At 34.9% G+C, this 26,375-nt stretch overlaps 2 protein-coding genes across 2 annotated transcripts in view; one reads left to right on the plus strand and one right to left on the minus strand.

Annotated features, from left to right (window-relative positions):
• LOC145256439 (transmembrane emp24 domain-containing protein 10-like) overlaps nt 1-3,764 on the minus strand; it is a 34,599-nt gene extending 30,835 nt beyond the window's left edge. Inside the window, exon 1 of the mRNA XM_080115344.1 lies at nt 3,354-3,764. Coding sequence (XP_079971470.1) covers nt 3,354-3,530 — 177 coding nt within the window. The 5' untranslated portion in view covers nt 3,531-3,764. The remainder of the gene's footprint in view (nt 1-3,353) is intronic.
• Nucleotides 3,765-3,918: 154 nt separating this feature from the next.
• LOC145256440 (large ribosomal subunit protein bL33m-like) lies at nt 3,919-25,052 on the plus strand. The gene is made up of 4 exons (XM_080115345.1): nt 3,919-4,056; nt 15,143-15,208; nt 21,416-21,522; nt 24,229-25,052. The coding sequence occupies exons 2-4, from the start codon at nt 15,180-15,182 to the stop codon at nt 24,276-24,278; spliced, it is 186 nt and encodes a 61-aa protein (XP_079971471.1). The 5' UTR covers nt 3,919-4,056; nt 15,143-15,179; the 3' UTR covers nt 24,279-25,052.
• Nucleotides 25,053-26,375: the final 1,323 nt, after the last annotated feature.

A 26,375-nucleotide genomic window follows, 5' to 3' on the forward strand; every position in this document is an offset into this window, starting at 1 on the left:
CGTTGTTCTATTGTAGCGTATCTGTATATTTACCGACTTATTTCCAATTGTTCTTTCTAGTATATGCTCCCAGGACTTACTGCCGCATTAGATATTCAACTTTTTACAAATCGTCCAGTAGAGATATTTACATGCTCCATTTTGGGTCGTATAGTAGCTGCCACTCAGCAGAACCTTAGAACTGGATGTAAGGTGGCTTACACTACTTGTGTGGTAGAAACTACACTTGTCATTGCTGAGACCACTTTTAAAAGCATTGGTTATCAAGCTTTGTTCTTGGGTAGCCGTTATAATCCTCTTCTGATCATAGTGGAGAGGTCCTCTTTTTAGTCTATTGCAGACGAAAATGATTTTATAAGATTTTTTTCAGTAAAAAGACAAGAAATCACTCTTTTTTTAAAAAATCTATTTTGGTTAAGTTTGACAGATATTGTGTATCCCGCTGAAATAACGTTATTTAGAAATGCATTCTTAATAAGAGGAGAGTGTTTTGTAGCTATTCTGTACTTTCATCTAACAATTTGTAAAAAATAATTGGTCCAAACATTAAGTCGAAGAAAAAATGTTTCGTTTAATGCTTACATTATTTGGCAATGGCTTCATTTCCAATCTGTTCAATAAATCAGAAGCAGTCGAATTGGGCCCTGTTTTATAAACTTGCCAATAACTGTCCTTATTATATTGACCCAGTTGCAAACGAGAAACGGTAATTAGTGCTAGGAAGTGTTCAAAAACTGATGTGACTAACGATATTAAAGAAAGGAGTCGCACTTTAATTTTTTTGTCCATTTGGCGCTTCTACAGAATTGGGACGAGATTTTGTAGTCGATAAATGGAATTTTCAGAAAAACAATGGTTTCAACTGATTTTTTTTGTTAAGTTACAATGGTAGCTCCCAAATTATGCAGTTGAAATTACCCGAATATTACTGAATTATTAAACTAAACTTTAATCATGTGAAAATTTGTTGCCATCTTGTTTAAAATCAAAACGGAAAATTACCTCCCTTTTCAACTCTTGTGTCATACGATCGTTTTCAAATTATTTTTTTTATTTTTAATAATTTTCTACCTTATCGATTTTCATAATTTCTAGATATAATCTTAAAAATACGAGGAATACGTAGATACCAGTTTTACGATTTCCGAAATCTCGTCCCAATAGTGTAGAAGCGCCAAAATCGACGATCATTTTTATATAATTAAATTCTTCCGAACAGTTTTTACTTACACAACATTGTTCCTATTTACTTGCCTCCCCACGAGGGCAAAGTTACACAATGTCGGTGTTATGTGGGAAAAATCCAGCTCCCCAAAATGGGGTACTCTGGATAGGAACAAAAATAAAAATTCTCAGTCTAGAAGGACTTCTCCTCCACTGACCGAGGACAGAAAAGGTTTAGTGTAGCATCAGAACAGATACTACACTGTTATTTTGGCCTGAAGGAAAAAAAAAGTTTTACTTCGTGAAACGCTGAAATGAAAACAAGCATAAGTTCAAGACCGATAACACAAATTTATAATTTTCTAGTTAAAGGACAGACTTTAAAATTAACATAAAAAGGTGCTGGTTTGTATTATTATACAACAGATTAAAAAAAGTTGTCAAAACAAATAAATAAATGTTATCAAAGGCAAGATAAGTTATTTTACCTAACTCGATAATTTTTTAGTGTTTTTATTTAATGTAAAATGTTTATTCAGCTCGAAAAAAGTGTTTACCGATGTACTGGAAAATTTAAAATTGCGCCGGATTCTCTGCTGAGTGCTGAACACGGTAAGTTTGGAAAAATGAATTAAAAATAAAAAATATATACAAAATACTGTTAAAAACCCACCGAATATATGTCAACCTATGTCATAATAACATATATTGAGCGAGTTTCTAACAATATTTTGCATATATTTTTATTTTTAATTCATTTTCTCAAACTTACTGTGTTCAGCAGAGAGTCCGGCACCATTTTAAATTTTCCAGTATCGGTACACAGTACACACGGTTTTTCGAGCTGATGTTACATTAAAAACACTAAAAAAACATATCCAGTTAGGTAGAAAAGTAATTTATCTTGCCTTTGATAACATTTGTTATATAATTGTTTGTTGACAACTTTTTCGAATCCATGTGTACAGTAATACAAACCCAAAGGTACTTCTGCAGAAAAGCTACCCTACTAATTTTCTTAGTATTTTCAAGTTGAATTCAAATTTTACGATGCAGAATAGTTGCAAACACCTTGTTAAGAATGGCTTTCTAAATAACGTTATTTCAACACGATAGCTTTTCCTAAAGTACTAAAAAGGCTCTTCCTTAACCCTAAAAACAAATTATTTCTTGTATAGTGATAACCTTTTACTAAAAATGTAATCTCGATTTTTGAAACGGTATTTGTGGCAATGTCATTAAGGGGAGATAACTTGTTTTCAAACCATTTTCTTTTGGCAAGTCCGAAGAATAACTTTATTTTAAGAAACTAAGAACACGAAAAGTGCAATTGGAATAAAAACTATTAAGTACTTCTGCATTTATCAACACGCAATTTCCACGAAGTTACTCGGGTGTGACCGGCAAACGACGGGAAGAACCGGAAATGGTCGACAAGTAGTTTCCATTTCCTTGCCTCTCCACGAGGGCAGAGTTGGTCAGTTGGACACAAGGTCGATTTTTAATGCGGGGAAAATCCAGCTCCCTAAAAGGGGCACTCCGCATAAGAACAAAAATAAAAATCATCTATCATGAAGGATTTCTCCTCCACTGACCGAGGACAGAAAAGGTGGAAGAAGTCTAGCAAGAACAGTTACTGCACTGTGATCTTGGTCCGAAGGTTAATTAGACATTTTCCAATGTATTAATGAATTTCAGTGGTCGTCGCCATTCTTAACATAGGGATGGGGGTGTAACAAAGTATTTTTTTCTAGAAAGGTTCGCCCGGCAGTTCCCGTCATCTGTCGATCCCGAGTAACATTGTGAATAAAATGGAAGAGTTAGAAAAAAAGTTCTTTTTTTTTTTTACACGACCTGCCCAGCGCCCCAGCGTATCCCCACCTCATGTTAAGAACGGCTTCCGGAATAAACACACCAACTAACCTCTTCATCTTAAGAACGGCTTTTGAGGTTGGGGGTTGGTGTTTATTCCGAAAGCCGCTCTTAATATGGGGAAGTTAGAGTGTTTATAATACGCTGGATAACATCGAACACATTTACCAAAAAATTAAAAAATAATACAATTATTATTACAGGTAGGAAATAAACATGGCTTAACTTTGTAAGATTTTTTTTTTTTTTTTTAACGCAGAATAAAAAAAAAAAAGGATATATTTATGTCAAAATGTATATTTTATCTAAATACTTACAGCTAAGTTTGTTTTTTGTCCCGGCGCCTCTGATAATTCATAATCCCCAGTCACCAAAACATCTTTGTGGATTTCTTCACGAAGACATTTCTTTTGGTTGGGCGGTAGATGAAACATGAGAGAGTCCACTAACGGCAGGAGAAGAAAAACAGATACAAACAACGAAGGAAACTCCATTATTTTCCCTCACAGATTAAAAGTAGAAATGTTATAAAAAAAAATCTACCAAATAAATAACAACGAGACTTTCTAATACGAGTCTCTGCTTTTTCACACACCGACACGCCGCTGCTGCTAACGTGGCATTCGGGTAATTTCGTACACATCCGGTTTCACATTCGGTGAATTTCGGCAATGTGTTTGCTATGAACTAACGAAGTCGCTACATCGAAATCGGTAAATTTCGTGAGCTATCGCCGCAATAACTTCCGTTTCATTCGGACATAAACGATATGAACGCAGTAAATATAGAAATATCTAAGAAACAATCTTTTAAAAATATTTGATCAAATATAAGTTTTAAAATAATTAATGACGCCTGTTTTAATATTTGATACTGCGTAATAAAATGTTTTATTTGCTGCTGGATTGTTATTAATAGAAACTTCCGCTGTGGAAGTAGAATTTTTTCCATGTGTTTTCATTTTCAAGGACGTCATATTTTCTAATGTTTTTTCTTAAGAAAGTCGACCTTGTTTAATAGGTAAGCTTTTATTTTCAATTGGAATATAAAAATAACACTTGGATTTGTATTACTGTACACATAGATTCGAAAAAGTTGTAAAAAAAACAAAACAAAAAAAACATATATATCAAAAAAATGTTATCAAAGTTACTTTTCTACCAAACTTGATAATTTTTAGTGTTTTTATTTAATGTAAAGTGTTTATTCGGCTCAAAAACCGTATAGTGTTTACCGATGTATTTGAAAAATGCAAATGGCGACGGACTCTGTGTTGAATACGTAAGTTTGGAAAATGAGTTAAAATTAAAGAACTATACAAATACTGTTAGAAACCCACTTCAGAAATTTCTCTTCTTTCAGATAAATTCGACGCGAAACTACTAGCCTGCAGAAAAAAATAATAGGACGAAATAAAAAGGGTGGAGGTAAAGAATAAAATAGAAAGATCTTCTTTTAAAACGGAGAAGAGATTTTATTTACAAAAAGTTGCAAATTTTTCCCTTTGCAGGCATTAAAATACAAAAACAAAGAATGCCAGGTAACAAAATATAATACAAAAAAGACAAAAATAAACAACAAAAAAAAAACACTGGTTCTTATATTGAAAATGCCGTATCAACGAACGAATACAGTATTAAAAAATTCAAATAGGAGTACTTCCTAATCACTCTTTCAATAAATACGATAAATTTTAAGGAACGTACTCACGAGGTTGATGATAGACAGCACATGTGCTCTTTTTGGTCAATTAAAATCTCTGAAATTATTCCAAAATTACTTTCCTTCATATATGTGCATACCGTAGCCATGTAAAGTTCCAAGAAGTTTGCCTCGTCGCGACCGGATATATTTTGCCGAGTTGTTGAAGTTATTTTTTTTAAATTGACGTGAACACTAGAATATTTCAGTTAAAAGTCAAATATGAACAGGTAAAATTATAGAAGAATAAAAACCCGATCAAATGAGGTATAGCTTGTTTAAACAGTTACATCAAATTTAGCTTAAATTTGCAGGGGTTTTTTTAAAATTATAAGTGCGGACTTTCTTTTTGACGCCTGTGTATATACATAAAGACAAACAAACAAAGTTTGGTATAGGTGTCAGAAACACCCAGGTATATGGAGATGTAATACTGATGGAAGACCCCTATTAAGGAGGGATCCAATCTTCTAGTGTGCAGTATTGAAACAAACATCTCAGCATCAGAAAACTCACTTCTAACCGAGTCTCAGAAACGTCCCAGAACAAATCGATTTTGACTTCGATAGCGCTTGCAATATTGCAGGAAGCTATGTTGAGGCAGGTCTTGAAAACACATTTTAAAACAATAACACCTGCACGTGACTCCAAAACAGGAAGTGTTCCACTTAAAGGAGCAACCTCATACAACAAAGGTTTTGCAGGAGATCTTTGTATAACATAACCTACACTCTCACAGGAGCTCGAAGAAGTTGAACTACACACCATGTAGTCAGCAAATTTGACAGGATCCATCATAGGATTCTTTATTTAGTTACATCTAACATGAATCTGGACGTCCCAGTCCAACTTGAGTTCACTTAACTCTTCCAAAACCATTCTCTCCTTCGTTTCTATAAGGTGACAGGTGGATATAGGACTTTCTGTCGTAAGGTCTTGGAGAATTTCTTTTCCAGTGCTAACATTAGCACTTAAAGAAGTGCACAAAACTTGCACTTTCATACAGGATTGACTACTGGCCTTCACCCACTGACTATTCTAAGAACTACATGACCTGAGTCATGTATCACTGTCATGACTAAGTCTCTCAATATTCTGACAAAGTTGTGATAAATAAGCACACATGCGAGTTTTCGAATTCATATTGGTAGTGAGTAAAACACTGTTAATATTTCATGGAAATCCTTCCAAGAATTTCACAAAATTCATATGATTCATGCCCACGCATAACAAGTTGTGGACATGAGTGGTATCATTCATGGTACCTGGGAAGCTCACTCCCAATACAATATTTTTCTTTAAAATATCACTGGCAAACTTCCAACCAGAAAAATAAAACTTCAGCACCTGACTATGCAGATCCTCTGAAGTGGCATTTGCAACAAAGTTTTCAGACTGTGATGCAGTATTTCCCAAGCCAAACTTACCAGCACTTAGCAAACAATCTTCAAAGTCTGGACATTTGGGCTTAGGAGTTGGTAACTCGCCAAGCATCAAGTTTCAAATATCTCAGGGTTGCACAAGGAATCACAGTCCACACCATCTGCCAACCTCGAGAGAATCAATCGAACCTGGGACAAGAACACTACAACAGCATCCGCTTTTACAATCGAACATCCACATCCTCGTGCAAGGAACAATCACCCAACAACTCAGTTATGTCATCTACCGATGATAACCACTCATCAACATCGGCCTTCATTGTCATAAAGTAAGGCTTTGCTAATTCCCTCTGCAACTGCAATAAATCTAAAACAATGATTATCTTCCCTAAATAAAACTTTTGTTTCCTTACAAAAAGTCTGGAAGAACGAGTGACCAGCATCGTGTAGCATTTGTTCTTCAAAAATATGGACTAACTCCAAACAAATACAAAAAACAGGCGTTCAAATATACACAAAAAATGCACACACAAGGGTTACAAAGGTATATGCATAAAAGCAAATGGATATGACCTCGCTATCGAAAATTATCATAAATATCTGCAGCGTACAAGAAATCATTTTAAAATAAAATACAAAGTGTATTATGTACATGCAAATGCAACAAGTCTTAGGGAAGGTAGAATTTAATGCATAATACAATATTTGTAATGGTATCGTCCAGTTAATTCACAACTCCGAGACATTAAATACATTTGAGAGAATGCATGTGTTCATTATAAATCAAAATAGTGGAGTATATACTTAGTCCTTTTCTTTTAACATATTGGGGAAAAATATGTACATATAACTAGCACCAGTTTCGGACACAGCGTCCCTATTTACTTGCCTCCCCACGAGGGGATAGTTAGATAAAAGGTCAGTTCCTAAAGTGGGGAAAATCCGGCTTCAAAAAGATATTGAACACGCTGGATTAGGATGAAAAATCAAATTACCTCAGTCTAGTAGGATCTCTTATTCACTGAATAAGGACAGAAAATGCTATAGTTTCTCCCAACATAAACCACAATACTCGTGAAATTTCAACTAATGCAAGTAAAATGCAAATTATATTCCAAAAGAGGATTATGAATGTTACAACTTTAATTCCAGGGAGAAAATGGAAAGTATATGCATATTGCTAAACCCCTTTTTATCAGGAAAAATATGAAAAATAGTGCGCTATACTAGACTATGTAAAATATATTAGATAGAAATAAAAATGCTAAATTCAGAAATGAACTAAATATGACATTCCAATCTCTATACAGTGGCAGATGGCCATTACACTGCTCGTCACAACAAAGTATGCAAGTACATCCATTGGAAGATCTGTGGAGAGATGCAACTTGACAGATCGCTGAACATCTGGGAACATTAGCCACCACTAATAACATCAAATGGAAATGTGACCGTGTTCTATGACAAAGACATACAGGCAGGCAGATACAGAAAAGACAAGGTCATCAAACCAGATATTGTTATATGGAACAAGCCTGAAAGAACTGCGCTCATTGTTGATATCACAGTCCCAAATGATTTCGTCCTTAACAGATGAACGGGAAAAGATAACAAAATGTCAGGACCTAAAAAATGATCTAAAAACGACATGGTCTCTGAAAGAAATAAACATTATATCGGTTGTGATAGGGGCGACTGGATTAATAAAAAAGAATCTTCATAAATACTTAGAAGCAATCCCTGGAAGACCAAGCTGTAACGAAATACAGATAGCAGCCATAAAGGAAACAGTATCTATTCTTAAAAGAGCCCTCGGATATAAATTTAAATCATAACGGAATCTAGTGTTAGCTCCAGGAGGGAGCCCCTTGATCTCCTAAAACTTACTGAAGTAAAATAAAAAAATAAAAAAATGTATTATGCTAAATCCGGGAATTTTAGACAAATGTCAAATGTTCAACACAGACACGCAAATTTAAAAGTTTTTTTTTTAGCTTAATGTGGGAAGGAAATTGTAGTAGTCTATCTATAAAGACAGGTTCTAAACAGGCAGTCGTAAGGTATGGGGAGGTAACAGGAAGGGTCAAGAAGTGCGCTGGTGAAATGAGTACGTCTAACGCTAGCTAAAGTAATAACTTGACAGAAAGAGAATTAAAAGGTGTTTTGAAATAGGAAAGGATACACTTAATTTTCAAAGTGTTCCAAAGTAAATTTGGAAAATGCTTTTAAATAAGGGCAGAAAATTTGCAAAATACTTTTACATGAGGGCAGAAAATTTGTAGTAGTCGAGAGAATCTAAGAAATAGGTTTTAAAGAGGCAGGCGGGGGAGGTAGCAGAAAGTTTCATGAAGTGGGCTGGTGAAGTTAAATTTAACTCTAGCAATACTAATGCCTTGAAAGATAGAGAATTAAAACATGTCTTGATTTAGAAAAGGATACACTTAATTTTCAAAGTGTTCCAAATAAGGGAGCAGAAAATTTTCAAAATGTCAGAAATTTATCCTCTTTCAGATAAATTTGACGCAAAACTACTAGCCTGCAGAAAAAAATAAAAGGACAAAATGAAAAGGGGGGGGGGTAAAGAATAAAATAGAAAGGTCTTGTTTTAAAATGAAGAAGAGATTTTATTTACAAAAAGTTGCAAATTTTTCCCTCTGCAGGCATTAAAATACAAAAACAAAGAACGCCAGGTAACAAAATATAATAAAAAAAAAACAAACGCTGGTTCTTATATTGAAAATTTCGTATCAACGATCGAATACAGTATTAAAAATTCAAATAAGAGTACTTCCTAATCACTCTTTCAATAAATACAATAAATTTTAAGGAACGTACTCACAAGGTTGATGATAGACAGCACATGTGCTCTTTTTGGTCAATTAAAATCTTTGAAACTATTCCAAAATTACTTTCCTTCATATATGTACATACCGTAGCCATGTATATAAAGTTCAAAGAAGTTCGCCTCGTCGCGACCAGATATTCTTTGCCGGGTTGTACTTCTTAGAAGGAAAGGCTTAGGGAATCCTCGTCCTCGACAGGCAATAAAACACGTCTAATCTCCTCGCCACCGGAATCCAAAAGAGGCCAATTTTCACGCTGGAACCAGTGACGTCATTATCAGGGAGCTAGTATCGCCCTTTTATTCAAATTAAAGGGAGCTTCCTATAAACCCAAAATATACGAAACTAAGTCCAATAAAGGGTATAAAATACAGAAAATCAAATATAAGAACCAGAATAAAAATATAATAAATGTATATGGGAGGATGCACAATTGTTGATACAAAAAAAATTTCAACAGCACTCAATATATGTTACCATAACATGAGCTGACATATATCCGGTGGGCTTCTAACAGTGTTTTGTAAAGTTTTTTAGTTTTAACTCATTTTCCTAAACTAACATTTTCAACATAGAGTCCGCTGCCATTTGCATTCTTCAAATACATCGGTAAACACTATATGTTTTTTGAGCCGAATAAACATGTTACATTAAATAAAAACACTAAAAATTATCCAGTTGTGGTGAAAATTGTGGGAATGCAGGCTTAACTCTTAAATGGCCTTGGTGTGCGCTTTGCCGATGCAGTGTCGTGATGCTGAAAAGGGTCCAAGATGGCACCTGCAGCCTTATATAACAATGCAGTCTCGCAGAATCTTGTGTGCTCTCGTGCACATATGCAAATTTGGAGTACTGTCTTTTATAAAAGCAGGCCACTGGAGCAGATGGGGACAGACATGAAAACAAGTCTACAGAAAGTACTGACGGATGACGCTGCTGCAGTGAGCTGAGGTTTTGTGTACTCTTTTTTTTTTTTGCAACAACAAGCTATTTCGGCGTACATTTTTTATCATGGACAGATTCGACCGGAAGCTGTTGCCAGAGTGACCGAGGACGACCCTGTACGAGGGAACTCGTGCATCGACAGGAGTGAGTTTATAGTTTGGGTGGATGCCAGCACACTCGCCCTTGCCGTTGCTCTGGTGGTCAACAGATTTATTGTAGAAAATGCCTGCTGGCTTCGGCCGAAAAATGACGCCGGCCACATAAACCTGACTGAGCTTGATGCTACACTCAAACGGGTAAATCTGGTGCTTTAGTGGCAGGCCAGAGTGCTACACATCGTCACAGGCTCTACGTGCTGCATCAGTGGATAACCGATGCCTTGAGTGGGAAAGCACGGTCGACAACGAAGGCATCGTGTGAAATGCTAATACGGAGACGACTTGCTACCCTGACCGAGACCATGAAGGAATTCAACCTGGTCGTAGATGTGACACTAGTACAGTCCTGTCAGAATCGCATGGATTGCCTGACCAGAATGCAACGCTGTTAGCTGGACCTGCCAAAAGAAGTGGACAAACCAACACCTGTGAATTGCGCTGCAGTGGGGCGTCTGCTTAGCCCGGGCCGTGTTGCTGATGTCCATTGTCAAAGCGGGCACTCCGGTGTAACCCGAATCCTTTACTTTGCCAGGCTGGTCGACCCCTATGTGTCAAAGAGGGACGTAAAATCTGTGAGGAGCTGCAAAACCTGCCAGTCAATTGACCCAGCACTTGTCCGGTGGAAGAAAGGAAAACTGAGAGGAAATTGGAACAGATTCGCAATGGATGTAACTCACCACAACGGCGGGCATTTTTTTACGCTCACCGATTGCGGACTATCTAGATTTGCATTGTGGCGGCCCCTTCGCCGGCAGGACTCGACCGCCATTGTCCGTGAACTGGAAAGTGTCTTCCTTGAGCATGGTCCCCCTTCTGAGATACTGACCGACAATGGCACCGCCTTTGTTAGCGAGCAGTTCAAACAGTTCACCGACAGTTGGGTTATATGTCTGCGATTTCAGTGTGCCCATGTGCCTAGCGGGAATGGAATTATTGAGAGAAACCACAGGACCATCAAGACTATTGCAGCTAGGAAGGAGTGTACGGTGCCAGAGCCGGTCTATTGGTATAACGTCACTCCTAAGGACAACATTTCACCATCTACCACGCCAGCCGAAGCACTGCACAGATACCACGTCAGGGTGAGGGGGCGTGGAGACCAGCCCATTGCCCGAGCCGGAGGCGACGAGAGAGAGAGTATCAAAGAGGGGGATGTTGTTTGGGTTAAGAACCCCCACAGCAAGTGCACCACATCATGCTGCGGAACCGGGCGTGTTACTGAGGTGATCAGTTCGCAATCAGTGCAGGTTGACGGGAGGCCTCGTCACATCAAGGATCTTTGATCGACATCACAAGCGCAGCCGCCACTCAGCGATGAGAGTGAGACTGGATCCGAAACCAATGAACCATTATTCTGGGTTACGCCAACTTCGTCGGACAGCAACCCTGAAACCGAGGATGAAAGCACAGGTGAGGTCGAAGCCCCCGCACCCCCTCTCCGAAGAAGCACCCGATAAAAAGGTCACCTCGTCCCTGCCCTCTCTGTGATGATGATATCGGGGTGAGTGTGGCGAAAATTGTGGGAATGCAGGCTTACCTCTTAAACGGCCTCGGTGTGCGCTTTGCTGACGCAGCGTCATGATGCTGAAAAGGGTCCAAGGTGGCAGCTGCAGCCTTATATAACAATGCAGTCTCGCAGAATCTTGTGTGCTCCCGTGTACGTATGCAAATTTGGAGGACTCTGTCTTTTATAAAAACAGGCCACTGGAGCAGATGTGCTCCAGTGGACAGACATGAAAACAAGTCTACAGAAAGTACTGACGGACGACGCTGCTGCAGTGAGCTGAGGTTTTATGTACTCTTTTTTTTTTTCCAACAACACCAGTTAGGTAGAAAAATAACTTATCTTGTCTTTGATAACATTTATTTGTTATATATTTATTTTTTGACAACTTTTCTGCATCTATGTGTATAGTAATTTAGCCCCCCCCCTCAAATACCATAGCCAATAAAAGTTATTTTTATATCTATAGGGCTCATTTTTATGTGTTTTACATGCTATTTTTTCAACTCCATTTTAACATGTAAAGTTTGCTAGAAATTACATCATGACATTAAAATTTGAGGCTATGACATTATGATCAGCAAATTCAGAGTTTTAATATAATAATAAATAGATATATTGGGAAAGAGGATGTCTCTGCATATCGTCCTTTAGTAAGTGGTTAAAATTTTTGAATTTATGGCTGACAGAACGAGAGCATGCTACTCCTGTGAAGTAAATAAAGGGTTCTGTTTGAAATTTCGTCCAGATTCCAGGGTTTTACAGAAACATTCCCAAGTTCGACAAGATTTACCTGAAGAAGGTTGATGGTTACATCGACCAAAACATTGTCAAAATGACACTCAAGATGAGAATAGTAATCTGAAGATTCCAAATAATACGAATAAACTTTTGTAGTTGCAACTAATTAACATATGGGGATCAGCTGAGTTAAATGGAAGAACAAAGATGGAAGGCAGAGGTTAAATTTTGAACAGCTTAGAGGACAGAGATGAGATTATCAAGTGTTCATTGAAGAGGAGTTTAATTTCATTAGAAGGATTACAAGACAAAGACAACATTTCGGCTGAAATCCTGAAAGACAGCACAAATATACTATCAAAATACACAAATACATTATCATTATTATACATAAATATTATTATTATTATTATACATAAATATTATTATTATTATTATTATTATTATTATTATACATATTATTATTATTATACACAAATATATTATTATTGTTATTATTATTATTATACATAAATATTATTATTATTACTATTATACACAAATATATTATCACATAATAAACTGGGTCTGCGAGACTGAAATAACTCCCTCCCTCATGACTGAAGGGATGCCACTCTAGTACCATTCTTTAAGAAAGATAATTAGCGATGCTGCAGCAACTACCGTGATATCGACCAGATTGATGTGTCTACTAAAATATTCATTTCAATTCTAAGACAATTCTAATCCGAATGCAACTCTAGAATAAGGTCAAACTAATGTGCTTTTCATCCAGATTATGAATGTATGGATCAAATCCGCACCCTAACATAAATACTTGAACATCATAGCAAAAGAGAATCATCTGTTTCATTGACCTCAACAAAAATAACCTGCTCAGTGACATGCAATATGGTTTTCGTTCTGCGAGATCTACAGCTGATGTACTAACTGTTATATCACACATGATTAATGAATCTTTCAACAGGGGCTTCATTTCTTGAGCAATAGCTCTTGACATATGAAAGGCTTTTGATAGAGTATGGCATAAAGGTCTACTTCACAAGATCACCAGCTATAGAATAGCTGGAAATATTCTCAATTAATCAATCCTTTCTCTCTGATAAGCTTATAAGATTAGTCGTTGATAAGCAGAAATCAGAAACTCGGTGTATTAACGTTGACATCCCTCACAGTTCCATCCCAGGCCAAACTCTCTTCCTGATTTTCATCAATGATCTCTCAAATCTCATTCTTAGATCATTCATAGACATTTATGCAGACAACACCACTATCTATGGCAACACTTCAAAGGTTAGCAGTGACCAAGATCCTTCTGATTCTATCTCTTCTGATCTTGTGAATGTGGTGCAATGGAGAAAGTGGCTGGTTAATTCTAATGCATTGAAAACCAAGCTTCTCTCCTTTCATCATAATCCTTCTAACCCCCATCAAGCCCCAATTTAAATAAATGGCTCTCATCTTGAGGAAGCTCCATGTCTTGAAAAGCCTCTGGGATTGACCGTCACTCCTGATCTGAAATGGAATACCTACATCAAATCTGTTGCCAAGATCACTGGAAAAATGATCTTATCACTATACCATTCCAGGAGATATCTCACTGCCGATGTAATCCTCTATCTGTATAAAAGCCAGGTATACCCTAAAATGGAGTACTGTTGCCACATCTGGGCAGGAGTTGCTTGGCAAGCCCTATCCTGCCTTGATAGAGTTCAAAACCGGCTTCGAAACCTAGTAGGTGATGCCCTTTTCTCTTCCCTGCAACCTTTTTCCCACAGAAGAGACATTGTGAGCCTGTCTCTGCTCTATCATTATTTTCATGGCAAGTGCTCAACTGAACTCCAATCTATGGTTCCCTCTTGCCAAACATTTATAGAAAGCACTAGATTAGCTACAGCCACTATATACGATTTCCCCTACTCTATCAGTGCCTAAATTTAAATGCAGATTCCATGAACAAAGCTTCTTTCCCATAGCTGCTTGTCTGGAACACTGTTCCGCTGGTCTGCTTCCTGGTTGAATACAACATAGTAGCCTTCAAGTCTAATGTAAACAAGTTCTTATTGAACCGTCCCCATAAATAATCAAATTCTACTCAATTTACACCATTAACAATTACTAAACTACCATCTTACATTCATTAACACTTATCCTCAGGTGGCTTCGGGCCTTGATAAATGGTGCCTCCCAAGTAAAAGAAAAAAAAAAAATTATCTCTGCTGCATTCGACTACTGCCTGGAAGGTTATGCAAGCAGATGGTATTTTGCTTAAATTTTTAAATTTCCGTAAAGCATACATAAGATCAACATGATCCCGTAGATGTATGTATAGTGAGGCTTCGTAACTCTTTGCAATACGATCTAGTATTTGGCAACGATGTGTTCTTTTAATGACATTCTTCAATTACGCCATTGACTGGATCACTTTGAATGCCTTAAAAGAGTTTCCTTATGTCATAGTAGATGCAATTTCGATGATGATGCAGATGATATCACGCAACTCGGTGAAGCATCTGTTCATGTCCGGTTTGTTATTGATGAAACTCAGTATGTTGCATCGCAGATTGGGATTAAAACAAATACCTCAAAGATAAAAACATCGCTACCGGTTTCATCCCAACACTTATTCTCCTCAATGGTAATGTTTTTGAAGAGGTTGGGAGTTTCAAATATCTTCAGTTTCAAATATCTTCAGTTTCAAATATCTTCAGTTTCAAATATCTTGGCACGATCATTACAGCTATATATCAAGGTAAGTGTAAACTTATTTCACTCTTAAACACTAAAAAAACATTTAACAATGATGATTACGCTTTCTTTCCGTTTTTGCAGTGAATTCTTGATCAAAAACGACAATCTTTCAACGGACATGCATCAGCGTTGGGCGAAAACTGGAAAGTAAGTAAATTCTGGATATGTATGCATTTAATAGCTGGACGCCTGGTGTTGCCTAATCGTACAATACGATTGAACATGATATTTTAATTTATGTAGATTATGTAAGTATTATTATAGAATCAATCCTCTATTGAATATTATATATTACGAGGAATAATTTGCGTGGTGGGCTAATTCACAAAAAAATAATAATGGTAATGTTGTTCGTCAAATTCCGTCTGTGTTTGTTTACAGTATCACTGTCAGCTGATATTTGGGCTTGACGATGAATGCTCTGGAAAAGTCACTTCTGATTAATGTTTAGTTTTAAAATATGCAAATGAAGAAATGATGTGCAACAATTTTAAATGGTACCTCTTCCTTTATTATGTTTAGGTTTAGGCACAGATAACCTATTAATAAGAAAAAAAAAACAAAAATAAAATGGTGAGGTACACTCGGCTTAAACAGGGAATCATTCGATCTGTAGTCGAATGATCTGCTACTCAGCTATATCTCCAGATGTCAATGATTCTTTTTTAAGACAAAATGGTTTGCTAAGATTTTATCATCTCCCCTACCTGTGTAACATAAAATATTTTTCTGTAAAAATTATTTTTTTTTTTATCTATAAGAATAAAAGACTATTTTTAGGATCGGATTTGTTCGATTTTCGATACTTATCAAATGAATTTCTACGCAAATCATGTCTAAGAACACTGCCAGACATATAAATTACCTTTGTGTGAAATTTAAAAAATGATAGAACAATAGACATTCCTATTATTTGGAGAATGTCAATATAAGAGCAACGAAGATCAACATACAAACAGAATTCAGAAGAGAATGAGTCGATGATGACAGAGTAGTGAAGACATTCCTACACTGCACTGCCACTGCACACCTCAATGCCAGCCACTCATCGCTTCACTGTTGTCTGTCAATTTATAAATAACGCCAAGTTGTTTATGTTATAGTTTTTTATTTGACAAAGAAAACAGAAAGTAGTCACGTTGACTACACACTGTGCTGAAAAAATTATTATTTAGAAACTTATTCTTAACATGAGGAGAGGCTTGTAACTATTCTGTACTTTCACCTAACAAATTAATAAACAAAAGATACCATAAAAATTGAATATAAATTAAAAAATCCAGTGTAAAAAAAAAAAAATAGCATGGTCTGTAATCTGCCGGGCACATTTTAAAAAAAGAATAGAAAACGAATTCAAATTTTAATCTGTCGATGTATAAGTAAATGTGAGAACTTGTTTGTGATCTATTTTTCACTTGTTGGTAAAGAAATTTTGTGTTCTTTCTTACATGTATTAGGAAATTAAGAAAATATTGCGATGTGTAAAAGTAAATTACATTGTTTTCATGTTATTGGTAAGTGCAGCCGTCCATATGAGTGCGAGTTGTTCGTTTTTACCATCTATTTGGAAGAGTAATTACTAGGGCTATGACAAGAGAATATTCTTTTCATTATTTGGACTTTCGAGTATATATCGGTTAATATCTTATATGTTTTTAGATATAGTGATGTGGTTCTCGATTTATTAAATGAGTCTGTGTCGGATATATACTCGAGAGTCAAAACAATGATTCTCTTATAATTACTCCCTAATAATTACATGCAAGTATTGTGAACTGATAGTTTTGGTCTATTCTCTTATTCCATTAAATCATTAAGAATAACGGAGCTGTTGTTAAATGAATCCGTAAATGTAATGTAGTATCTAGAAATATTAATATGTAGAAAGTCAGATAAATCAGCTACGTGCGGAGAAGTAAACTTATGAATAAATGGTAAGTGGTGATTTTGGGTTATGTGAGAGAACTGAATTACATCATGGTAAAAAAGCCTTTCGGTGAGATTACGTATTCGAGAGAGTATGCCCACTAAGATAAAAAAAAAAAAAAAAAAAATTATTAAACAAGGACAAAATGTATATATTGTTGGCTAGGAGCACACTTTAAACGTTGTGTGTAGAAAGTGTTTTGTTTTATTCGTATATCAAAAGTTACTACGGAAAAATCGTCTCTGTTCTATATTAATATAACAGAGGTGTTTGTCTAAAAATATTTAGCCGATGAACTTTAGACTACTGGTCACATAACACTGGAATTAACAGGAAATAGTAATTATACACCAAGGATGGTTTATAATAAATATCTTTGTTTTGGATGGATGAATAACATGTTCAGAAATATGTCAGCATTTTGAAATTCAGAACGTTCATTTCAACTTGCCGACATTTTTTTTTTGTTTTTTTTTTACACAGGCATCACCACATTATCAAGGCCAAGAGGCCACTCAAGGATAAGGGTTAAAGAGTGTACAGTAGAAATTGGACAATATAGTAATCATTAGTAATGAAAATTTGGTAAATTTGATAACTTATATGGAACGGTTCATCAAGAACTTATTTACTTTAGACTTGAACACAACCATATTGTAATCAGCCGGAAAGCAGGAAAATGGAAGACAATTCCACAGGCATGCAGTTCTAAGAAAGAAGCTTTGTTCATGGAATCTACGTTTAGGTTTAACCACAGATAAAGAGTGGGGGGAATTAGTGATAGTGTTTTCTGCTAGACAGGTGTTTCTTGTGAAAGTTTGGCGAGGGGGGGACCATAGATTGGAGCTCAGTCGAGCATTTGCCATGAAAATAATGATAAAGCAGAGACAAACTTGCAACATCTCTTCTGTGAGATAGAGGTTGCAGGGAAGAGAAAAGGACATCTCCTACGAGGCTACGAAGTCATATTTCTGTTACTTTTGTGCATGCGCAAATTCATTCATAGCTTGAAGTGGTTTAATTTTAAATCTTTCTTATCTATCTGTCGATAGCTCTAATGGTTGGAAACACGGCTGGAGTGCTAAATGTTTGGTTTTGATTCTAGCTGATGGCACCCAAGTCATTTCTTTCTTTAAACTTTTGAAATTAGTACTATATATATTCAATATAGAATTGACTCTATCTGTATAAGAGCCAGGTGCGTCCAAGGATGGAATGCTGTTGCCGCATCTGGGCAGGAGCTGCTGGAGGGGACTTGTCCTGCCTTGATAGCAGCCTCATGGGAGATGTCCTTTTCTCTTCGCTACAACCTCTTTCTCACAGAAGAGATGTTGCGAGTTTCTCTGCTTTATCGTTGTTTTCATGGAGAGTGTTCGACTGAGCTCCAATCTATGGTTCTTGGAGCTGAACGCCTGTGGAATTGTCTTCCGTTTTCCTGCTTTCCAGCTGTCTATAATATATGGTTGTCTTCGAGTCCAACGTGAACAGGTTTCTGATGAGTCATTACACTTAAGTTAACAAATTTACTGAACTTCCATTACTATTGATTACTATATTGTCCTTTTGACTACTGTAAACCCTTATCCGTGAGTGGCCTCTCGGCCTTGATAAGTGGTAACGCCTATGTAAAAAAAAAAAAAATGAAATCTGCATGAATTAAAATATATTTAAGCTATTTTATGACCAGGCAAGGCCGGGTACCCTCTGTGAGTTTATTAATATAGAGATAACCCTCATCTCAAAAATTTAGAAACAAAATAAGACTACTTTATCAGTCTATGTGATTTTTGGAATATGATATTTCCTTTCTATCACATTATACAGATTTTTCTTTTATATTTACTTTTTAATATAAGAAATATAATAATATAATAATGTAATATAAGAAATGACATTGCTTAATATCTGGAAAACTACTTATTTGCTGAAAATATAAATGCAATATTCGTTTTCAGCATACTCTAAAACCTATCAAAGTAATCATTTTAAATGTTAAGGTGGAAACAAGGTAAAAAATTACTGTTTTATTTCTTTGTTTACATAGTTGAATTTTCAGTAAAACAACAAAATAGAAATGACAAAAATTACCATCAACTGGTGAATATATAGTTGTTTATCAGGATTCCTGGTATCCTGGTACTGTGAAAGTTACATCGAGGATTCATGTAGAGTACGATTTATGGTTGCATTTGAGAAAATAGGGGTATTTTTGGGCCAGATAGAGAGGCTTTACAAAATTGAAAATTGGACTGGTCCCAAAATGCATAAGTTCTGGTCGACTTATGGGAATTTCCATCTTTTACAGAAATCCAAAATCTATGTGTTCTTTGATTTATTTCTGAGATTAATTCATATCTACTCAATTTTTTTTTTCTTTGAGTGGAGTAGTAAATACAGGCCATGAATGCTCTTTAGGCATTCAATGGCTACACCCAAGATTAAGCTCTCCTTTGGTAGGGAGGCAAGTAAATACCTACTCTCAATAAAGCTATATTTAAATACCACTATAATACTTAGTTTTGTTCATGAATAGACACCCACTGTATGATACCATGCACCAGTTTAAAAAAAAAATTGAAATTTGTACATCTTAATTTATAATTTATCACTTATGGTAAAGAGATACATCAAATTTGACTGCATAATGAGAAAGAGCACACAATTTTACATAAGACTGCCAAGTTTCATGAGAATAGCTTGAAAAATAAATAAATGATGACGAAATTACTGAATTTCTTGAAATTCGGAGGTCTGTAATTTATCCCACTTTTTCTAAAGAAAAATGTCCACGGAAAAGCCTAAATTTTGGCACTTCAAATCCTCATAACTTTTGAACTACTGATGGTATTTGCATAATTCAAACGGTTTTAAGCATCTTTTACATAGCTCTTTTCATGCAAGTTGATAAAATAACAATTATCTAAAAAGAAAAAATCAACTTGCAATGCTAAATGCATAGTCGGTTGATTGCAACAGTTCACCTCAACTTTTACTTCAGCTAAACAGGAGTTCAGAGAGGCTTGATCTGATCAGTTGGCCGTTGTATCATGCCCTAATATCTGTAAGTTCATTTTCGACTATATCATCAAATTTGATGATTCTAGAAATAAAAACCTTATTTCTCCCTTTTTTTTTCTCCTCAAATAGATACTAGAAGATAATGGCTGATAGTCAATCATGTTGAGAACAAAGATTACCAATGCCAAAGAGTAAAGTTTTCTGACTGATTCTTTCTGAGAGTAATGTTTTCTAAGACTAATGATGACACTCTCTGTAAGATTTAATTCTAAGAGTAATGCATTCTAGAAGCAATCTTTTCTATGAGAAATGTTTTTTGGTGCTTCTATATTATAACAACGAAAAACTAATGAATTTCAAGTAAAACAAATGATACCTATGCAATTGTCATATCTCAAATAGTAACATATCCAAAAATTATGGAAAATGATAGATAGAAAAATAGTTATTAATGAAAAACAGTTTTTGATAAAGTTTAGATGCGGAATAAAATTTGCTCGACATTTTGAATTACGTTTATCATGTGACATAAATAAAAGTTAATTATCTCCCCTGTCAATTCATCTCTTTTTTTTTTTAGTAAGTGTACTATAGTGATTTCACAAATTTCCTTTTCTGTTAATAATTTTCTACCTGATCGTTTTTCATAATTTGTGGATATGTTACTATTTGAGACCTGACAATTACGTAGATGCCATTTTTTTTACTTGAAATTCAATATTTTTTCATTATTATAATGTAGAAGGACTGCTTTTCCTATAATTGTAATGCAATGTATTGTAAGAATGTAAAATGATTCTTCCACGGATAGAACTAGAGTTGACAACTTTATTTAGAAGTAAATAACCAATAGATGGTTGATATGCCATAAGCTAAACCAAACCTTACCAAACCATCTGCTATTCTCAACCTTTCCTTCATCATTGACCCCTCAGCTTTAGGTATTTTTTTTCTATTTACCTCCTACTTCCATACAAAAAATTCATAGTCATATGACAGAAAAAAACAAGAAGGTCAAAAAGAACCTTTTTATTGTTTGGGATTTTAGTTTTTGTATAAAAAAAATATTATACACAATACAACAATGAAGTTAGTCATATTGGACATGAATCTAGGTATATACGTTTCTTAGACATGACACAATCTGAAAAGAAATAATTATTTTTAAATTACCAAGTACTTCAGTTATTTACCCTCAACTATATAATTTTATACCCTCATGGGTAAATTTATGCATGATTGAGAACCTCTGATACACACGCTTAAAAAAGGTGTATGGCTTGGAGCACCACACCAATATTATTTAAAGAATAATTAAGCTCTTTTAATTACATTTTGGTATAATTTGAAAGAAAATCTTGTCATTGTTAATTGTCTTTTGTTTTTTTGTCTTTCTTGTATGTTTACAGGGTGTTGCTGGTCCTAATGGAAAGTTGTGCAGGAACAGGACACCGGTTTGCTCATATACGCCTCAAAGTGTCTGATAAAGCTGAATTGATTCGATGGGATCCTTGGGGTAAGTGTTTAAATAAACAAAATTTTATTTTTCATCTTTGAGTTTTTGGACCATGTGTACATTCAGCACCTGAGGTTGGTCTCTGAAAAGTGTCGCATAGGTGAGAATAGCCAAGCATGAGATAGCTCTACGTTTGACATGACTCGTCTGATTATGATGATGACAATGATCGTGATCGTCCTAGCAGTACAATTGCAAAACTAACAATCAATTTACTGATCTGGAGAATATTTAGCTGACTATTATTAAGAATTAAAGTGCTATAATTTTAAATAAAAAAAAAAAACGTAAATAAAGAAGAAACATTGGCTTTATTTATTTGAATAATAGCTGAAAATAACATATTTTAAATACGATTAACAAAAAGTCAATTCAAGAATCTTAGGTAGCATGACCCCTGGAGTGAATGTAATATTACAATAGCTGAAGACTTTAGTTAGAATAAGTTTGAACAATTAAAAAGATAGAGTGACAAGAATAACTATGGATCCATCTCCCAAAGTTTTTGAATGACCTTGTGTCTAGTTTATTTATGTTTTTTTTGTATAATTTTTGTAAATAAAGATGGTGTCAACTGATCTCTTGGGCATTATTGCCAATCTTGGTTCTGGAACTATTACTTTATGGATGAGCTCTCTTGTGTTGCAGCGTGCAGCATGAATTAATGAAAACTCTTCTTTAAAAGAGCTTGGTCACAGGGGGGGATGATCCTGCGTTACGTCTAAATTTGTGTATTGGAAACAAAATGGTGCTGGAAGACCTGCAGAATTCGGTGAAGGCAGTACAGATCAAACATTACTAACCTTTTCAAATGCGCAGCTCTCATTAGTCAGGTCTTGCAGTGTGGCACAATCAAGCTCCCTTTTTTGGAAGAGCAGGTAGGTTTCTACATTAAAAAACCTTATACCTAACTTATGACTGACCGTGGTTGTGGGGAGGCGAGAAAGAAAGTGTTATTATTGAAAAACATGACGGCTTCAATAACTGTTGTCAATCACATATGATTTGAGCCAAGAGTGATAGTTGTTTATCATATTTAACCAAGTCAAAACAATCTAAGACCCTAGAATTCGAAAGATCAAACCCAAAAAACTCATCATCGAGGCATACAAAAACAAAACAGTGTTCACACGTTATGTATGAATATCTCCCTTTTTATGTCTTTCACTCTCTTTCTTTCTTTCTTTCACTCTCTCTCACTCTCTTCCAATGAAGGAGAAGAGGGAGATTGAATTATATTGTATTGTTTAAAACAGTCGCGGCGTTGGACTCCGTCGAAGGCAAACATGTAGTAGTCTGGTTTGTTCACAAGTAACACCAGACATGGGTCGACAATCGCTTAATTTAAATAATGTTAAATGTAAAATAAATTATATATTTTTATAAAAATGCATTTGTTTGCTATTCTTTTACAAGCGTTAAATTTCAGCCTGCAGTCCCTACCATTTAATGCCGATGACGGAAACGCTGCCAGTAACGACACAAAGAAGTCACAAGAAGCCATGCCAGGCAGTTATAGTCGACGCTATATCAATTCGTTGATGCTTCTATGTGTCTATCCTGGGGAGCTGGCTTTCCCAACGTAGTAACTCTCTCTGGGTAACGTATATTGTCATAGCAGCCATAAAGAAAGATCGTCTGAACAAGCACCTGATAAAAACATGATCAAATAGTGGCAAAGCTAAGGAAGTATACGATTAATGATTGACAAGTATTGATCAAATTGGTCACGAATGGTATTGTCTCTATTTATATAAAGCTTATATATGTTATATATTTCTATGTACATGATTCACTCTTAAACTAATTAACTGATCATTATGAATTTTGGAACACACTTGCTAGGTGTAAAGGATCGTAATATGAGTTTTACTTTGAATAGAGAAATTTGGTCACATTTTTGAAAACATTATTTCATAAGTTTAATTTGAAAATTTAGAAACCCAAATAATATTATATAACTAGCAGGACCTGTGGAAATTCCACAACAGACTCATTCATATGTAATATATTGATGTTGGCATTCTGTAGTTGTTCAGCATAAATGAAGATGCTCTGATATTATTGTAGCTTTTTTGTTAAAACTGCAAAATATTTATCTAAGTTAGCACAAATGCACGGCAAAGCCTGATCGTAAATTATGTTTAAATTTGATATTTTAATTCTTGCAGATTTTGTATATATTATTATAGAGTTAATGTTCTATTGATTTTTATATATTAGAAAATTGCAATTTCCAAACTTGAGTTCCTTCAACCATAACCCAAACAAAACTTATGAAATATACTTGGTAAAATTGTTTATGACAAGAAATGGAAGAACATAACAATTAAACGACCTGGATGTAAGCGTGACATAGGAAATAACATATGCTATTGTATTAATATATAGATTTTTTACTAAATAATTAAAATTTGCATGATCACGATAACTTCTTTATAAAAGAAGACTTAGTGTTTTTTTTCCTCTTCATTTTGTTGGTGATATTAACTTGAGTTGTCATCCCTTCACGGAGAGAGAAAAGTATGTGTTTGATGTTGTTGACGTTGCTGTAAAGTCTGGATCACTCTGTATTGCGTGAATTTTGAATAGAGAAATTTGGTTACGTCTTTGGAAACATTTTTAGTTTTTATGTAGTTTTATGCAAACGTTATGAAATGCATGTACATTTTTTGTTAATGTTTGATCATTTTTTTTTTTTTCTAGTTCGTGCCAAAGTGCTTTATAAAGAGAAGAAGAAGTTGAAGACATTGTAGAGAGAAAGGGTTTGTTGTGTTTTGTCATGGAAAAATATTATTAAGGAGAAGAAAGGGCCAAGGTTCAAGGACAAATGTATATAAATGTCATTTTGACAATCGGCAATATTTAATCTGTGCTCCACTCAAATGTAAGATGTTGATTGACATTTCCAATAATGGAATCCATGAATAGTGGCAAAGGGGAAGGAAGAGAATGATATATTTTCTGTTTTTTATTTAATAAAATACAATTTTTTAAAAAAAACTTCAAAAAATTTTTTTTCTTTTTAAAAAATTTAGATATTAAAACGTGTGCGGAAATGTTTTTCTGCATATAAAGGATGTTGCAGTAAAATCTGACAATTGAGTTACCATCAAGATCTACCGAGGAGAGTGATGATGCCCTGGATGAATGAGATCGCTGCTGAATGCCTTTCCAGGAAGAACCTGCTAATAGACATAAGGCCTTGATGACACAGGCGTGGTTATTCAGTGTTCCTCGCCACTGGTTACTAGACTTGTGGCCACTCTCCTCACCCAGCTGCAATCTTCTTTACTATTTCTTCTGGGGTTTGATTGAGGCAAAGAACAATAAACATGCTCACAAGGTAGTCGACTCTCTGAAGGTTGCCATCGTGGAGGAGTTTGCTGCTACAGACAAAGACATGGTCACAAAAACATATGATTAATTTTATGCCCACCTTACGATGGTCATTCCGCAGCAACTTAAAAATAATGTAGTATGTAACTCTGACTATTGCTAAATAAACTGTCGGGTTTCTGCATATACAACTTTTGTTTTTATTGCTTATTTCATTTTGTTTTTGTCAACTGTTGGATTTGGCTTCAACCTCCTATATGTGTATGTGTGTATACTTCAATTATGATTAAATTTACTTGCAAAAATTTTATTAAAAAGTTATCTAAAGAGACAAAATATAATGTCTGAATGTTTAAAGCGATTTTAAACCTGGATCTGTTAGGCATCATCAAAATCTCCTCCAGTACGTTCTTACTCCGAGCAGAAGCATGAAACAGAATGCTGTTTTTCTTTTGTTGAAACAACATTAATTTTACAGTTTTGAATAATTTTAAGTCTTCCTGTTGTCTCTTTTTTCTTTCTTTTTAAAAAAAATTTATTAATAAAATTAGAACTTCATGTGTGTTTCATTAAACTTTAGAATTAAATGGAGTTATCTCCCTTGCGCCCTCGTCTTTGTAGCTGAAATTTTCAAGATGGCTGTTGTCGCGATCGTCCTCACTAAAATTGGATTTTTCTCTGTAAAAAAAAAACTACTTGATCGAATTAAGCATTTTTTTCTTATGAGAACTTCATTCCATAATGAGCACATACATAGGATTTTTCTTTTATCTTCGTTTTTTTAAATGTTTTTGCTAAACTACATAAACATTGAATTTTCAATTAAATTATCATACAATCTAAATTATAAAGTTGAGCTAATTTCTTGTCCTATTTAACGTGAATCCACTTTTATACAATAGATGCATCATCTTTTTATATACTGCTTCTATATATGTGATGTCAGTCGCAAGGTTAACTAATTTGCATATTAATTTTAAAAAATGTTTAATTATATTATTGAAAAAATAAATTTTATTTTTATTGTTTTTTCATTCAATGATTTGATTTTAATTTAACAAATAATTCTGTTTCGCAATATTTTTTATTAACTGAACAAATATGGTTCAGATGTTCGTTTCTTTAAAGTGTGCTGTAAAGTAGTTTGTGGAGGTACCTGAGGATGTAAGAACTAGTGAGGAATGTGAAGGTATAGTAGGATAAAAGTGTTATAACAGACAAGTAATTGGAATATAATCATCCGGATTTGTTATTGACAAGATCTCAACAAAGTGGCAAATCATAGACTTTTCATGCCCTGAGACAGGAACGTGATTGAGAAGGAGAATGAGAAGTATGGCAATTACACTCTGTTATTCTTGGAGCTAAGGTGTATGCATAGTTAAAACTAAAGTAGTACCGGTAGTAGTAGCTGCACTAGGTGTGGTTTTGGAAGGATATTGAAGGAAACTAGGAATTTCCGATATGTTGTGCGACCTTCAGACCTCTGCTATTGTTGGTACCTTAGAAAAACC

The sequence above is a fragment of the Euprymna scolopes genome, chromosome 32 (genome assembly GCF_053919585.1).
Source record: "Euprymna scolopes isolate OS-2025 chromosome 32, ASM5391958v1, whole genome shotgun sequence".
In the NCBI taxonomy this organism is placed as follows: Eukaryota; Metazoa; Mollusca; class Cephalopoda; order Sepiida; family Sepiolidae; genus Euprymna; species Euprymna scolopes.